The sequence below is a fragment of the Lichenostomus cassidix genome, chromosome 3 (genome assembly GCF_008360975.1).
Source record: "Lichenostomus cassidix isolate B80296 chromosome 3, HeHo_3.0, whole genome shotgun sequence".
NCBI classification, from domain to species: domain Eukaryota; kingdom Metazoa; phylum Chordata; class Aves; order Passeriformes; family Meliphagidae; genus Lichenostomus; species Lichenostomus cassidix.
Window position 1 is genome coordinate 54,791,450 of NC_139483.1, and position 18,091 is coordinate 54,809,540.

Here is an 18,091-nt window from a genome sequence, read left to right on the forward strand (position 1 = left end):
AAAAGCAATCAAACTGCTTTATTCAGCAATAATAAACCAGAGAGCAACAGAAGTCAGAGAGTAATTTAATGGGATCTGTCTTTATGTGCCTTAATTCTAATTCAGCAAAGAATTTGAATACTTTTGCACTTGATTTCTTTGAGGAATCATGGTTCTACTACATTAATATTCTGATGGATGGTTCTGCTGTTTTGCAAATAGTGTATTATCAATAATATGATGCATAGAAAAAATTCAAATTCATGTGCTTTATTACACTCATAACATTGTAACATTAATTTCATTATTTCTTCTGTGATTTTATTATTACAATGTTTATAGCATGTAAATTATTTCACTTCAGTGTCTACAATTGCAACATTTTAATTTGTTGAGTTTTACCTTAGTACTTCGTAGTAAAGTTGTCTCCATTGGAGTTGGTTCAGGTGTTACTTGGAGAAAAAAATTTAGTTCTGTAGCTGTACTGCTTTGTGAGTTAACATATATTACTTCTATTTTAGTATGCATTCTGCCGATAAATCAAGAATCCTTTACCATTACAAAAGAGTAATTACGAACAGAAAGAAAACTCTTAATCACACACTTTTTATTCATACAAACAAACCTAGTAAAAATAATCTACGGGAAGAGGAGTGTCTGCTGACACAACCTTAATACACTCTTGCAACACCTGTCTTGTGTTGAATGTGTCTTGGTTTAAAAAAGAAGAAAATATTTGAAACAAATATTGAAAACATTCATAAGCCTCGTCTAATTGTTCTTCCAAAAAAAAGACTAACTTCAATGCTGTACGAAACAAGCCTTAAAAATTGAAAGTCAGTTTGTTCGGGGGTTACTTAAATTATATAGGTCAAAAGTCACCTGAACTTTGTTCACATCAAATAATTTCTTCTTTATTTATATATTTGCTTCGGCTAAATGAAGAAATATGTCAGTATTCTTCCAGTAAAGCAAATATGGGGAATATTAATAGTCAGATAATAGTTCATATTCCTTTATGAACATAGTGAGCATCAATGCTTCAGAAAATACAGATCTGCGGTGCTAAAAAAAAGTCATTAGAAAACCTTTATTCTTTCTTCTGTTTTAACATGCAAGCCAGTAATCAAGCATTGCTGTGACCTTCATGTGAAAATCTGCCTCCTTGGAAATAATTTAGAGAACTTTGCTGGTGGCTTCTGTGGGGCTGGAGCTTCACTGCTGGTGCCAGGGCTGGTCACAGGGTGGCAGGGCACAGGACTAATAAGCCTGACAGGACACTTCAAGTCTGGAAATCATTTCACAATGCAAACTTACTTTATAATTGTCACTCTCAGAGACTACGTCTTAATGTTACAAATGTATTATCTGGGCTGAGTGGACCTAAATTTGTAATACAATTTACTTTCAAAATAAGGTAAATCATGTTTTGAATGATATTTATTAATGTGGATGAAGAAAATGGTATTGTTCTTTAGTAATAAATCAAGCAGAAGTGCCTATAAAACCAACAAAACACAAAGTTATACTACTTGTATTATCTCACAAAGAATTAGAAAATTATTGCATCCTCTTCCACCCTCTAAATTCCCAATCAACATATCATGCCTAAAAACTACATTTCATCCAGCCTGGCCTTGAGCACTTGCAGGGATTGGAGCATCCACAACTTCTTGGTGCAACCTGCGCCTCACTACCCCCACAAAAAAGAATTTTTTCCTAATATCTAATCTAAACCTGCCCTCTTTCAGTTTGAAGTCATTCCCCCCAAAACAAAATTACATTATAAAACAAGAAATTAAATTTATTTTAATCCAGGTGGCCACAAGAGCATAAGAATTTACACAAGATTTATCTCTATCTCTCAAATGACTGGTTTTGCAAAAGCTTGAGTGTTTATTTTTTTATTTTACAGGAAGTCACTGAGAAACGATTCTTCGCAAGCAAATGAAATAAAAGCATGCTTTTAGTCCCTAACCAGATACCAAAATTACCACTCTTACTTGAAAATGTGTCATTTTTCTTAAAATAGTGTGTTCAGTTTTAGTGAGTGGGTCATCATTTGCTGAGATACTGTAGAAAGCCCACAAATGGTCAGACATAAATAGGTAAGTCTTCTTTACTGTTCTACATATCCATACAAAACATATAATGGGAAGAGAAAACTAAAACCACAGAATCAACTCCAAATGTGCTATTAAAACAGACTTACTGTCCATATTTCTTTTTAAAAAAATCACGAAGTTTAACAACACTCAGAAAGCAGTTTTGTACACCTCATCATCATCTCTCTGAAAATAAACACTGTAGTAGTTCAACTATTTTCTGTAGTGAACAGGAATTTGAAAATAATTTTTCATTAATTCAGAAGAATTGCCACTTGTTTGGCCGGTGTATTAACTGCCCAAGTAATACAGCAGCTAGAAGCACAATTTTCAAGGCATCACAACCAAGGCCAACCCCCAGATTTACCAAATATATCTACATGAGGCACATAATAGGACCCTGTGAGAAAGCCTTTGCTGCAAAACCGAAATTTTTTGTTTTGTCATTCAAGCAGACCAAAGACACCAACAAAAGAAATAAAAATCTCTTGTTCCAAAACTGAGATGATCCTCTAGCTTGCAGATAACTGTCTTGAATCTAAAGCCCTTATGTGTAAAAATGCAGAGTGGTCCCATGTGGCAAGAACAGCAGCAGGACAACCTCTAGTCCATTTCACCCGTCACCCAGAGGTGAAGCACAAGGAGTGCCACTGAAGTGGACATTGAGTAACTTCTCAAAACTGTGAACTGGCCTTGGGTGGCTCATGATTTCAATGCCTCTGCAGTGAAACTTGAGGGTGTTGTTGATGTGTTGCCTATCATTTTCATAACTGAAGTATTAAGCTGCCCAGGGATTTTCTGTTTGCCATCTCCAGGCTGCTGGTTTTACTCTACCCGTTCCATTCACTCTCTCTATTGAAGTTCTAAAAATCAGCCCTAGTTGGTGTCTGTAGAGCAGGGAACAGAAATTAGTATCTGTTTTGTGTGGATGTCTAGCAGGCAAGGAAGCAAACAGAAAATTTTACTTTGTTCCATCTCCTTTCAGTGAAGAAGCTGGATGGTTTCTTTGCTGCTCCTCTGGTGTCCTTGCCACATCTCTGAGGCAGACACAGGGGAAGAAATGGTGCTGATGAGAGTGGATCAGCCCGTCCAGGCGGGTGATGATTTCGTAGTCAGGAAGAGCCAGGCTGGCAATGTCGAGGCCCAGCATCCGCGAGACCACCTCCCGGAAATCCGCCAGCTGCAGGAGCCAACAGAAAGGACTAAATTAGATAGGAAGCAAAGGACGTGTCAGGGAAAACACATATGCATACACACAAACACAAGCACTTGTACTGTCAGTGCTAAATACAGGCATTTCTGCTGTTGCTCAATACAGAGAGCAGAAGAGGACACAAACAGCCCTTTGGAACACACATCAAATCACAAAACACAAACAGCTGAGATGTCAAGTATCTCAAATACAAAACAGTTTTCAAGTATTTCTTTAGTGTCTTTCACAGGCATGTCTTCCCTGCTGACTCAACTGCAAAAAGTGAGGAAAACACAGTTTTACTGGATCCAGATGACAACAACTGGAAGCTCTGGTGGGCACATCCTAGAGCACTGGCTAAGGTGCTCATCCTTGAGCACTGTCTGCCACTGCTCCCCTCCACGCTGCACTTTTTTGAGAAAAACACAACTGAAAGGAGGAAGTTAGAAGAAAGGTGGAAGTTTGGCACATCCTGAGGTCTGACTTTGATTTCAATCAGGATATAGCCCAAATTCAAGATGCAGCTTAGGGAAAATGCTTGTTTTTCTTCTGTGCATAGCTGCTGAAAATGTCACAGGAATGGTATTTGGTTAAGTAATTAAAGACACCGGCTTTCTCCCTGCAGTTCCAAATGGACAGACATCCACCACTAGTTGTCACCACTGCTGATTCATTCTTCTCAACTCACAATATGGATCATTATCAGTCAAACTTCAAGGCCTCTTACACAGACAATAAATTACACAACCAAAATGATGAATGCCTTAATACTCCTTATCATCAACACACAAAAGAGAAAAATGTTACTATTTGAGGAAACATGCTGTTCTTGCTATCTATTTGAATGCCAAGATCCCCATTCCCAAGCATGAAAGAGACTCAAAATGCCACAAAATCATCAAAACCATCAGGAAACTGGACTCATGTTCTGGTGTGGCAGCATCCTCACTCCACTAATTATGCCAAGCGCTGAGGGTAAGGAGGAGATAAACACAGTCCTGAAATGTCTCCAACCCCAAGATCACTGCACAGAATTCTAAAGCAGTTAGAATCTGTGAGGAAAGGGGTTTGAAGCTTCCTGAAAACCAGGTCTCAGTTCCAAGACTTTGCCAAAGACAGTTTCTTTCAAACCCTGAGGAGCTGCCATCCGTTCAGAAACACAAGTATGAAAAACAATACAGAATAGGGCTGAGGTCTGGAGTCCTCAGCACAAGACAGACATGGACCTGTTAGAACAGCTCCCAAGGAGGGCTACAAAGATGATCAGAAGGATGAAGAATGTCTCTTCTGAGAGAGTTGGGATTGTTCAGCCTGGAGAAGAGAAGGCTCCAGGGAGATATTTGAACAGCCTTTCAGAAATTAAAGGGGGCTTATTAAAAAAAAAAAAAAAAAAAAAAAGGGGGGGGGGAGGGTGACATTTTACACAGGCATATAGTGACAGAAAAAGGGGGAAGGGTTTTAAACTAAAAGAGGAGAGATTTAGATCAGATGTTAGGAATAAATTCTTTATGGGAGGGTGGTGAGACACTGGAACAGGTTTGCCCAGGGAAGTTGTGAATGCCCCATCCCTGGAAGTGTGAAAGGCCAGGCTGAATGGGGTTTTGATCAATCTGGTCTAGTGGAAGGTGTCCCTACCCATGGCAGGTGTGTTGGAACTATTTCATTTTTAAGGTCCCTTCCAACCCAACCCATTCCATGATTCTGTGATTTGAGAATTCCATCCCAGCTATCTGTATTACCAAGGCAGTGTAATGTCTCAGATCAAACACTGAAACAATGTTATGCCAAAAAGTTACCCCAAAGTTTCCATATATTATCTTCCACACTAGTTCAGCAAGTCACTGATGTCGGGCTCAGGCAGTGTGCTAGGCAAGCGCTATTTAGCAGAAGCTAAAGATTTTTTTACAACATCTGGATTGCAGACAGGATAAGGAGGCAGCAAAGCTGGAATTTGTTTCCATACAGACTTTACTTTAAAAGATCAAGGCAGCTCTCTGCAAAGATCCAGTCTTTGGATGAAAGAGAGAAATAATAAAGGATAAATATCACTAAAAAGACTCAGACACAAATGTATGCTACAGACAGCAGCACTCCTGCTAAATTTTCTTTGCACCTTCAATTCAGTAAGTAAAATTATCAGAAGTGAAAAAAACCAGGAAATTAATGCAATTTAGAGCATTAACCCAAGATATTGGGGACAGGGGTTTGGAGAAGTAAAAAGTAGACACTACATTTTATTTTCACACTGTAACTACAAGAAAGTAGAAGGGGTCTTATTCCAACAGAAAGAAAACAAAAAAAAAAAAAAAAAAAAAACAGTCCAAAGAATATTGCAACAATATTTAAGTAGTTTGAAACGCCTTGGATTCACACAGTAAAAATTCAACATTTGTGTGCTTTTAGCAAAATACTCAATGTATGACTCCATGGAATAATTTCTCGCATGTAATTAATATCTTCTTCTCTGTGCCGGATGCTTTGTTTCCTCATGAGATGTATGAAGAAATTAAATTTTCCTGCCAAATTTCTAACCTTTTTAATAAAACAAAACAGTGCTAAAGATTTCCAGGGGAAAAAAAGATCCCCAGGTTGTTGGCCTTCTCTCCATGTAAAAAAAAAAAATCTTTTTCTAGACTAATTTTCTGAAATAGAATTCTTAAATTTCATCCAGAGTCATTGTTATGCTAACACATAGCATAAATTTTTTAGCTGGAAAATCTAATAAAGTTCTAAGCAGCTGAAATAAATTTTAAATTACAATTTTTTTTACTTTAAAGAAACATCCCATTTGCTTTCAACAATTATTTCAACACATTGCTAAAATACACAACATTCAGGGCAGTAACAGATATCCTTCACAAGGTTTTGAAATTAGAATGAAACACATTCACTAATATGTCTCCCACAAACTACTTATATCCTCCGAGTTACCACAAAATTTTTTCTGATCCAAACTTTGTTTAAGTTTTATGTCACATATTGATCCAAAATACTTACATTCAATATTAATTCTGGGGCTGGGGTTTTTTGGGGGGGGTTGGGTTTTTTCTTGTGCTTTCCAAGATTGTTTGAATTTATGGCCTATACACAGTAATACAGAGTCATTAAATCATTCAGGTTGGAAAAGATCTTTAAGATTATCAAGTCCAACACTTAAGCTGCATTGCCAAGTCCATCACTAAACCCTGTCTAGGTGTCTTTCAAATACCTTTAGGACTGGTGACTAAACCACTCCCTTGGACAACTTTTTCCAATGCTTTACTACCCTTTCAGTGAATATATTTTGCCCAATATCCAATCTAAACCCCGGCTCAGCACACCCTGAGGCTTCTTCCTTACATCCTATCACTTAGTCTTGTTGAATCTCTAACAACTGGCAAGGAAAAGCCGCAAGAGATGGATGTGTGAGAAACAAAAGGAAACAGATGAGAATTTGGTAAGTTATATACCCAAGATATTTTGAAAAATACATACCTCAAAAGAGATACTGAGATTTCACAGCATTTTAGTACTTCTCTAAAAGGTGATGCAATACTTTGTGATAAACAAAGGAAATAATGCCTGAATTTATTATTCTCTTGCAAAACTTAATTTGCAGAATAGCTTTGCAATCACAGTTGTTACTCTTGCTCATAAGTGTGAGCTAAAATTTCCTACTTTGATAATGTTTTGAACAGTTTTAAGCACAGCTGGATAGCTGCTCCACCTATACCATTTTCCTACACTCTAAGGAGCACCTAGCACTTGTCAAATACCTATACACCTACCTGTCTCTCTCTTTTTGCTAGTTCTGCAAGGGTTGTTTTAAGCACCTTCATCTCACTGGTAACTGCATCTAACATATTTTTGGTTTTTTCTTTATCCTCAGTAGCTTTACGCTCCTTTAAAACAAGTTCTGATTTGGCAGATCTAAGTTGTTTCTCAGCTTTTTCTTTCATTCTTTCCAATTTGCCTTGAGACTTACTGAGTTCCTCTATTGTTTTGTTCTGCTCCAAAGTTTTGATCTGCAATAAAATAAGGAAGTGTTAAATTTTTCATACTTTTTCATCTAACTTGAACAAATAATAAAAATATCATGAGTGATCATGAATAAGCACTTTAGTGTGGCTTCTTTTGAGTTCTTGATTAAATCATCACATGTACATGTGAACTGAAAAGTTGTTAAAGGAGTCTGGCCTATTTCAACACAACTAACAAAAAAGGTTTTTCTTTCAAAGACAGTTAATTCTTTACAGATTTTGGAAAAAAGAGGTTTCTGGACCAAAAAGAAAATCCACAGTGTGCATTCACTCTATCCCAGCCCTTGGAAAAATAGTATGAAAAAGAGTTGCCAAATGTTTTACTGGCAAAAATGGTTCAGTGGGAACACACACATACTTGTCTATTTCACTCCATCAGCCACAAGACACAAAGTCACACAAAATCAATCTTCCTTCCTCCTAGTGGTGGCAAGCCATCAATGGCTCCAAATTACTTGTATTCACCTGAGTTAAAGCAGGTAAAGTATTACTACTGCAATGTAATGAAATAGAAACAATTAAAATTTAGCATCTTGTCTGCTGTATTCCCTCCTATACCTACCAGAATAGACCTTCTGTGAGCAATGCATGGGAAAATACAAGATGACAGCCATATCAACAGGAAAGAAGGAGTTGCATATATTGTATTTTTCTTACACTGACCTGAAAATTTACATTGCTTTTTGCGGGTGCTAATTAGTATACCAAGACAAGTTGTAAAATACACAAAACAGTGTAATATTATATTTGCTTTCTCCACCTAGATTTGAGTAGTTCTCCATGAACACATTTATTTTAAATGAAGTCCATCTGTATCCAACTGGAATAGAGAAACAGATAGAAGCACAAATGTAATCTTTTAACTCACCTTAAGTTCATTGGTTTCAGATAGCTTGGCTTTGAGATCAGTATTTGTTTCCTTTGCCAGATCAAGCTGCTTCTGTAGCCTCTCTATCATCTTATGTAACTTTCTGACAGCACTGTTGGCCTCATCCCTTTCCACAGCTAAGGCAGTCCTTACTTGCTTCTCTTCTTCCAGCTGGGTTATTTTCTGCCGCAGAAGGTTCATGTGCAGCTCTTTACTTTCAAGTTTTTCTTTCTGAGCCTTCAACTTGATTTCCAAGCACAAGGAAATTTGAAAAAATACATATGATATATAGTGGTACTATATAATTGAAAATTTAATCCTCATATTACATATATAATGTGAACTCCTTTTCCTCTCTTGAAAACTCTGTGAAGAAGTTTTCAACATATATACCCTAACTTGATAATCCTTGTATTACCAATTCATTGTGCTTCTCTATTGTTTTAAGCTTTAAACAGACCCAGTTCCCAGCTCTACACCATTGTGACAAGCCTAAACACAAAAGATTTCCCTATGTCGTAACAGGATGACAGAATATTGTTTGACTAAATTTGAGCAGACTTGTTCCTGTGGGAACACTGAATGTTGGAAACACTCAAATTCTTGGTGAAGTACAACCAACACCCTACTGGTTTCTAGAAAAGTTTGTGTAATGTGCCTCCCTCCCCAGCAGATCCTTTCAGATTTAAATCTTAATGGCAGTTGTTTACAGAACTATAAATGTGTGTTAAAAAGTAGACACATACACAGATACAAACATCCATAACTTCATAGTTTGTTCTTAAGAAGCTGTGAAAAGCAGTATTGTGTTCAACTCACTGGTGGGTTTAGTTATTTCAATATGCAGTCTTTTTGCACAGTTTGCAAACATTCACTATTTACTTTTTATGTAATGGACATCTTTGAAATTCCTTGCACATACACAGTCTGCTGCCTCTAGCAAGCCACTACACAGTTATAGCCATATGTTTATCTTTGAATGGCAAGCCTTTTTTGCTTACCTTCCTTCTGAGGCTGTATGCCACCGTCTTGTTTTCCACCACCGCATCACCTTCCAGTTTCACTAACTGCTCCACCCGGGCCAGAATTGCATCCATAGTCATATCAAATCCAACCTCTGCTGCTAGGCTATCCAGCTTCATCTTCTCATTAAGTTGCTCCAGAAATTTCAGATACTAAGATGTAGAAAAATAATAAAATAATAGCACACAATTGTTGATTCTTTGCTAATCAAATTTTCTAGGCATTAATCCTGGCCTCACAACATGCTACAACTTTGCTTTTCTTAGCTGTAGTGTTTGGCTTTCCAGGTACTATGTCATTTTTCAGAGTCTTTGGTACGTGAGTGAGTTATAGGCTAACAGTGTGTTCATTCATAAAATTAACAAAAAAATCCTAGTAGCCATGATTATCTAAGAATATAAAAGAATCAAAGACTGCAAGCTCTTGAGAGATTGCAGAGTAGATGATATTTTAGAGAAAGATGTAGAGACAAGAGAAAGTTTTGAGATCAGAGAATCATTGAAGGACTTCTGATGTATTTACAGGGACTTCTTTTATGCTGGTTTTGGAATGTTGTTAATTTTGGAGGGGTTGCCTTTGTTTGTTTGTTTGTTTTGTTTTGTTTCACATTAATGGACTTGGAACTCAAAAGCTTAGCTACATTTTGCAGCTGCAACTGCTGGTCAAAGTCTGACTTTTCTATTTTGCATTACTCGCAGTGCTCCAGGTAACCAAAGCAATACAATGAGCTGTGTCTCTGCCTTTAGTGACTTCTATTCAAAAGTAAATAATGTGTGTAACTACTTTTTGTTTCTCAAGCTTCAAACCATCTTGCATCAGGTTCACAGTTAGTAATTCCTCTTCCAACTGCTTCAATTGATTGTGGAAATTCTCAGAACATTTTTCAGCTTTCCTGCTCCTCTCCAGAGCGTCATGGTACAATCTGGTCTGATTTTCCAAAGCTTCAGTCAATTTAGCTAATTGGGTTTCAAGCTGAGATACCACCTAGGGAACAAGCAAACCAATGAAATATATGGGATTAGGTGGGTGTGGAGATGCTAGAAAAATATAAAATATGTATCAACAAATTATTAAAAATAGGGTAAAATATTTATCTTTAAAATACGTGCTTTTAGAAGACAAAAAGAAAAACCTGCTGTAACCACAAAGAAAAAATGTCAGAAGTGGTGACATGAGACACCTAAAAGTGAACAGAAGATACCATATGTAAGATAAGTCAAATGACTAAAAGGTATTGCTATCTTTTAAAATATCAATACAAATTAATTTAGACACAAAATTTCTAAAGATATGGGCACAACCAGACCTGGCAGTCAGCTATCATTCTTTAAAATAAGCCAGTAAAATCACTATTCTGTTGAGGAGCTGATTAGAAAAAGCATATAAGTTATTTAGAAAATATATGCAGCATGTAGGGGAGAATGTAAATACAGATAACTAAGTCTCAGAGAAGTGTTTCCAATTGTTAACTATTAAGCAGTGTTCAACTAAAAGATTTTGTTTACAAAAAAAAATAGTAATTTCTGTGATCAAGACACAGCCCAAGGATAAAAGGATAAAATCTCAGAACAAGCAATTTAATAACTTTGAAAAAATGTATAGTTCTTCACTGTTAACTTTACAGTACCTACATATAATGTAATGGATTTTAAGTGGTAAACTATTTATAAATTAAATGTTTGAAAGTATCTGGTTACACTATTGCTAAATACTGAAAGGCAGATCTATACATGAAGTTGCTTGTTTCCCTCTGTCTTCCTCTTACTGTCATATAATTATTTGATTACATAATTAATTACATTGCATTTGTAACTCAGTGTTCAGACACTTATCTCCAAGCAGCCTCTTCACTTTAAGCACCTGGTTGGTTCCTGTTACTAAAATGAACAGTAAGTACACAGAGCTCTCATTAATTTTAATGGCACTGAAATGTGTCCAACTCAAACTGCAATTAAATAGAAGCAACAGTTTGCGCCCAGCTTGCCTAAAAAACACAGAGAAATTACTGCTGCTCATATGATAGACAACACTGAACAATAACAAATCTACAAGAACCTACACACACATTATCTGCTTTTCTGCTTCTTGTATCACTGAGCAGGAAAAAGCTTCAGTAACTTGCTCCTCCAGAACAAGAGAACCCAGAGCCCCTTTATCAGGCTGCAGAGTGGCTGCAAGGGGGTTTTAGGGACTTCAAATGGCCCATGGGCACAAGAAAGGGAAGGACCATGCCACAGAAGCTGAGAGCACAAAACCACCAAGCTAGCATTTTATCATCCTAGGGCATCCTGGTGTAGCTTTCATCCTTGGCTTAGGAGCAACACACAACAAAGGCATTTCCTAAAACAAGGTTGTACCCTTGTTACCCACCTGTGCCAGATCCATCATCTTACAAAGGCTGCATTTTTGGTCCTGCACTCCTGCCCTGCACAACTTCTCATTCCTATGACTTTTGCAGCTTGATCAGGCAGCCTGCAAAATTAAAACCCACTTCCTGCTTTTTGTTTTAATGTAGCTACTGGATAATTTCAAACTAAGACCATTTTACATATGACACCAAGTTGGGTCAGAGTATGGATCTGCTGGAGGGCAGGAAGGCTCTGCAGAGGGAGCTGGGCAGGCTGGATCAATGGGCTGATGCCAGTGGCATGAAGTTCAACAAGGCAAAGTGCCAGGTCCTGCCCCTTGGGTGACAACATTGCTACAGGCTGGGCAGAGTGGCTGGGAAGCTACACGATGGAAAAGGACATGGGGGAGCTGGTCATTAGCTGGCTGAAACTGAGCCAACAGTGTGCCCAGGCTTTTTTGTTTTAGTTTTTTCTTACTCCATCAAAATGCATAGGATATTTTCAAGAACTATTTCCAGCCTTGGACAGAATACAAAATGACTTGCTATCATTAAAAACTATCACATCCGCAGGAGATGCTGGAATTTTAAAATCAGGCAAGGACACCAACGCTAGTTTTCAGTGTCTCACTGAAAGCAGCTTTTGATTTAGTGTGTGACTTTTAATTTTATAATAGTCCTCACTAACCAAATCAATAAATGCCCATGTAAGCAAGCGAGAAACTTCAGTGTGAGGATACTGACATTTGTCAGACTGCATTCTGACTCACCTTCCTTCTGAGCTCTCCCTTCTCTATCCATACATTCAAACACACTTTTGCAAACACTACCAGCCCAAATGCCTCAAGCCAGAGCCTTCCTATTACCTTCTCCTGGATGATGAACAATGGTTAGCTGTAAGTGTAAAAACACATCTTTATTTTTAGGTGCAGGTTTTGAGGCTTGGAGGGAAAGAAGTTGCAACTCATCAAGAGTGGCAACTCATCAATTATATCTGCTTTGAGAAAGAAGTCAGTTCTTTAAGTCACCATTGCAGCAGCAAATCCATACTTGTTCATGTTTCACTAAATCATAGCAACCAAACAGCCACCTTTGATGCCTCCTGGCACAGAAACCAAATTTCAATGTTGTAACTGAAAGACCATTCCCAGTCTTTTCTTCTTTACAGCATCTATTATTAATTTAATTTCTAAACTCTTCCTATTTAGTAAAACATAGATGCTTTTCAGCTATTACCTTAAATCAATAGACAGCAAAATTAAAGGTTTCTGTAATTTTAAATCCTAAGCAGAAAGAACCAACACTGTACCAGATGAATAAAATGAAACAGGATCCAAAGAGAATAAATACATACATTGGACAATTGCAGTAGTTGCTGACTTACTATTTCTTTACTCTCCTCTTTGCAATGTATTTCTCGGATCCTCTCCAAAATGGCCTTCTCAGAAGGTTTAATTATTGCAGATCCACAACTGAGCAGGGTAGCAATTTCTTCTTTAAAAGCCTCTAAAGAGCTCTGAGCAGTCCTGGCCTCTTCTTTGCTGCTCTTCAAGCTTCCATCTAACTCCCTGGAAGATTTCTTCAGATTGTGCAGTTCCTGCTTCGAGGTGTCCAAAGCTTTCTGGTTAACAGTCAGTTTCTCTTGGAGGTTTCTGATCTCCATCTCTAAATTGTGTCTCTTTGTTACAGCACTGTCAAGATCCTAAAGTGCATGAAAAATTAAACCAGATTGTTTTAATCAGTTATAAACCCTCTCCTCCACACACAAATTAAGGAATAACTCAGGAGCAGGTACTGCAGACAGAGAAACTAGGACCTATATTCCTCATATTTGCTCAACATCGGAGTTTCATAGGAGAATTGCCACTGAAATTGGTGAAAACCTGAAGTCTGCTGTAATCACACTAAAGACTAACCTCTTATAGTGTCTTACAAAAAGAATGCGTGAATAAAATTTGCAGGTGAACACACCAAATTGTTTTTTTGTAAAACTATTGAAATATTACTTTTCTATCCAGATAATATGACCTGAAAAATAAGCAGTGAACAAGATGTAACACAAATAAAGCCAAAGTACTATAACTGAGAGGGGAAAGGATAGGATAGGATAGGATAGGATAGGATAGGATAGGATAGGATAGGATAGGATAGGATAGGATAGGATAGGATAGGATATTTCAGCTGGAAGGGACCTGCAGTGATTACCAACTCCAACTGCCTGACAATTCAGAGATTACTAAAACAATAGACACACTCTCTCTGAATGATAATTTATTCACAGAAATGGGAAGTGAGGGACCAAACAAATCAAGGCTTGGCTGGAACAGGATAAAATATAGCCAACACATATTTATCTATATCAGTTGAATATAAGTATTGAACCAACAGGGTAGAGCAGAGAGAATTGTGTATCCTGACCCATGACACCAAAACAAATTATGAGAGAAAAAATAAAGAAATATAATGGTATAAACATAAATAAATAAAAGCTTGTATCTTTCCTTTGCCCAAAATACCAACATTAAGAGTGCTTACACGTACATATACAAGAAAAATATTTGTAGCAAAAGCAACTAGAAGTATAGTAAAGACTAAATCTTCATTTCTCAGGGCATTTTCTGAATTTTAAGAACAAATGGAAAGGATATTCACACATGACACAAAAGGAAAGAATAATACTTCACCCAAGACACAAAGTTATTACAGAGGATGGAATATTTTACAGAGAGGGATTGGATTCCTCTGGAGGTCTCAGTGGTAAATAGAGGCTCAGTAAGTGGACTGATCTGAGTTAAGATTGTGCACACTGGAGTTAAAGAATTGTTCCTGGAACAGTTATGAATATGGTGATTACTCAAGAGTCTCTCAGGGTCTATGTGTGCTTGCTGTGGAGCACAGTATGTCATTTGTATTAATGGAATATCTGCCAATCAAGCAGTAAATCTGGGAGCATTTCTGTAGATCAGCAGGGAGGATGGACAAAACTCCTTTGAGTTTGCAGGGCACCTTTAGAAAATAAAATATAATAATTCGATACTAAAAATACTAAAATTTTTAATTGCTGCAAAAAGGCAAAGACGAAAAAACACAAATCAAAACAACCCCTGTCATTTAGGAAATTATTTGTCATTACACCTTTCTGAAGTAATTTTAGAACTGTTTTAGCAACAAAAGTTGGCCTGATTCCTTGCCAATTTCTCTTTTTTATTCTAGACAAGGCCTATTAATAGAGAATTCCCACCTGTGCTCAGAACTACATTATAGTAATTACAGCAAAGAATAAAGAGTCATTTATTTCAATTACAGTTTTCAGCAGTGCATATTTTTCCTTTCAGAAAGGCAGTGCTAAAATGGTTTGCCAATACCAGAGAGCTTACTTAATCACCATCTTGTTAAATTGTGAACATCTGAAAACAAACAGTTTATTCAAAAGATCAAGGTACAAAATAAGGAAGTGCAAGCCACCAAACAGTGGCTGAGAAGCTGCCTGGCAGAAAAGGACCTGGGGGTGCTGGTTGACCACGGCTGAACATGAGCCAGCTGTGCCCAGGTGGGCAAGAAGGCCAATGGCCTGGATCAGCAATAGAGTGGCCAGCAGGACCAGGGCAGTGATTGTCCCCTGTACTCAGCACTGGTGAGGTCTCACCTTGAGTCCTGTGCTCAGTTCTGGGCCACTCAGTTCAGGAAGGACATTGAGGTGCTGGAGCATGTTCAGAGAAGGGCAACACAGCTGGGAAAGGTCTGGAGCACAAGTCTTATAAGGAGCATCTGAAAGGCCTGGGGTTGTTTAATCTGGAGAAGTGGAGGCTCAAGGGAGACCTTATCACTCTCTACAACTGCCTGAAAGGAGGTTGGAGACAGGTGGGGTTTGTTTCTTCTCCTAATTAAGAAACAATAGGACAAGAGGAAATGGCCTTGAATTGTGTCAGGGGAGGTTTACATTGGATATCAGGAAAAAATTCTTCATCAAAAGGGTGTAAAGCACCAGAACAGGCTGCCCAGGGAAGTGGTGGGGTCGCCATTCCTAGAGGTATCTGAAAGACATGTAGATATGGTACTTAGGGACATGGTTTAGTGGTGGACTTGGCAGTGCTGGGTTAACAGCTGGACTCCATGATTTTAAAGATCTTTTCCAACTTAAATAATTCCATGATTCTGTTAATACTGACACCCCAGTCAGCAGCATGGTCCCAATACACTAAAGTCAACTACACATACATACACAAAAAAGAACTCACATTACATTAAAAATAATAGGAAGGTATTGAAGAGACTGCAGGTGTCTTCTAGATAAATTCTTACACCAGCTGCACCTCCAGTTAATACTGTTATACCATAAGGATTGTAAACTAGTTTGCTCTTCTCTCCTGTCCTCTCTAATGATTTAATCTGAAATATCTGTGATGCCTGATGAAAACTGTCTCTAATTATTTTCTTAACGACATCTTATAAACTAAAAAGAAAAAAAAATCCAGGTTCTGAGAAATTCATTCCTATGTTTATCTGTTGGGACAAGAAAAACCTAAAATCATTTGGCTGTCTCTCCTACAGTCTAAGTATTTGGGTATATTAAAAATGTAGCCATGCTTCTCAAGTTCAATCAATCTCCTTAAATAATTTTTTTACATTTTAATTAACTCTTTTTCATACAATTGATTAATTTTAATAAATTTATATTGATTAGAAACTAGTTGGATCAATTTTATTCATTGACTTAGCAATATAAGTAAATGTTGAATACTGAAGAGTATTTTCTTGGTTAATTTTGCATCAGCAGTACTTGCAGATATATTTGTGTTAATTAAAATTGCTTGACCACATTTCAGGTATGTTCTCTAAAGATTTTTCATGGTGCACATCTTTGCAAAACAAATGTTTTAAATACCACTTCAGAGGGAAATCACAAATATTTCCAGCAAATCATCAGCAAAAATGTGAAACAGTACAAGACAGTTTACTAGTTCTTGTGGTTCATCAATGGCAACGTTGTATTTGAATTAATGTGGAAAAATATATACACCCTCTTCTACACTTTAGATAAATATCATAGAGAAATTCATTAAATACTAGAAAGAAACTTGGTTAGAGCAAATAAGCCATTTTAAAGGACCTGCAGACACTCTCAAAGAATGTTATAATTCTCTAATTATGATTATCATAATCAATAATCACTCTCTAGACATACAGAAAGAAATAAATGATGGGTATTCTGATTCTCAGTCTAGAAATCTGGCCAGCATTTAAAAGCTAATTTTCATCAAATGCGAATTTGATATCCAATGCAGCCATAGTAAAGGTATGCACAATATTTACAGATCTCCAGAGGAAAAATCTTGCAATATTCTTTCAAAAACATGAGAAATTAAGAAATAAATACAATATATTAATAAATAAATAAAATTAATAGATTACAAAAAAACAGCTTCTTGAATTGCTTTTTTTACTTATATTAGTTTCAAGAATGTATCAGGTTTTATTCTTTGCTGCTCAATATTGTTATACAGTGAGACTGAGAGGGGAACAGATAAAATTATGTTTCACTCTCTAATGCTCCTTGAATGAAGCCCAGCTAACTGCAATAAATACTCAACTATCAAACATGCTAAAGAATATGTTGAATATATCAAACTTAAAAAAATAAATAAATGGCTTCTATTTTATTCATTAAAAGTTTTGGAATACAGACAGCTACCTCCTCCTGGGACATAAAAAAAAGCACCTGGTCAAGAGAAGGAGTTCACAGAAATCCTAAAGAGCAGGAGTGGAGAATTACCTGCAATTAAAACAGGCAATTGCTCAGAGGGGTGGCAGGGAACAGTGCTGTGGCCAAATCTTGCTGGAGATGAGTGTCAGAACAGTGTGATGGTCTCTATACACATAGGAAGAATTTTAAGACAAATTTGGGGGGAAAGGGCTGCCATCTCGGTCTGCAACACTGAAGATGGATGGCCAAAATGTTTGGCCCTGAGAGCTGTAGGCACATGCTGGCAAGAGTCACTTGTACTCAGCTTTTGCTGGGTAAATTCAGCTACAGGCAATTCCATTAATGAAGTTCAGAAAACAGCCCAGAAACACACAGCCAAGTATGAATCTTCTGGCACAGGAACAGTATGGATTGCAGCTTCTCACCTTGACAGGGGAACATGTCACAACACATGCAACTCTGTTCATGTGCTTAAACTGTGCAGCATGAAGCACATGACAAACCCAAACTGAATTTATGCCACTGGTGCCCTTTCTGTGACCAAGGAAGATACCCATCAAGGGAACAGGGGATCCCATACATCACACCTGACGTGTGAGAACTTACAGATTTTCTTTGGTTTTACTTTCTTTTTCAATACTGAACTTCTTAATGCACTGTTGTGGACACAAAACCTTCTCAACAGATTTAGTCAGTGTCTGCAAATGTAAGTAGCTAAACTGAAACACCACTGGAGGAATCTGCACCCTCTATGCAGACGGGGATTTTCAAAGGCCATGCTCTTGAAAGGCAATGCTAATAATTTAGACAGACATTTCTGCGAAATTGATTAAATAAATTATGTATTTGGCATC

The 18,091-nt window shown here is 37.3% G+C and overlaps 1 protein-coding gene across 1 annotated transcript in view; it reads right to left on the reverse strand.

Moving 5' to 3' along the window:
* Positions 1 to 233: 233 nt before the first annotated feature.
* Positions 234 to 18,091, reverse strand: part of CCDC170 (coiled-coil domain containing 170) — a 35,475-nt gene continuing 17,617 nt past the window's right edge. The window contains 7 exon segments of the mRNA XM_085055831.1: positions 234 to 3,083; positions 3,085 to 3,264; positions 7,044 to 7,280; positions 8,164 to 8,406; positions 9,165 to 9,338; positions 9,970 to 10,170; positions 12,918 to 13,235. Coding sequence (XP_084911957.1) covers positions 3,066 to 3,083; positions 3,085 to 3,264; positions 7,044 to 7,280; positions 8,164 to 8,406; positions 9,165 to 9,338; positions 9,970 to 10,170; positions 12,918 to 13,235 — 1,371 coding nt within the window. The 3' untranslated portion in view covers positions 234 to 3,065.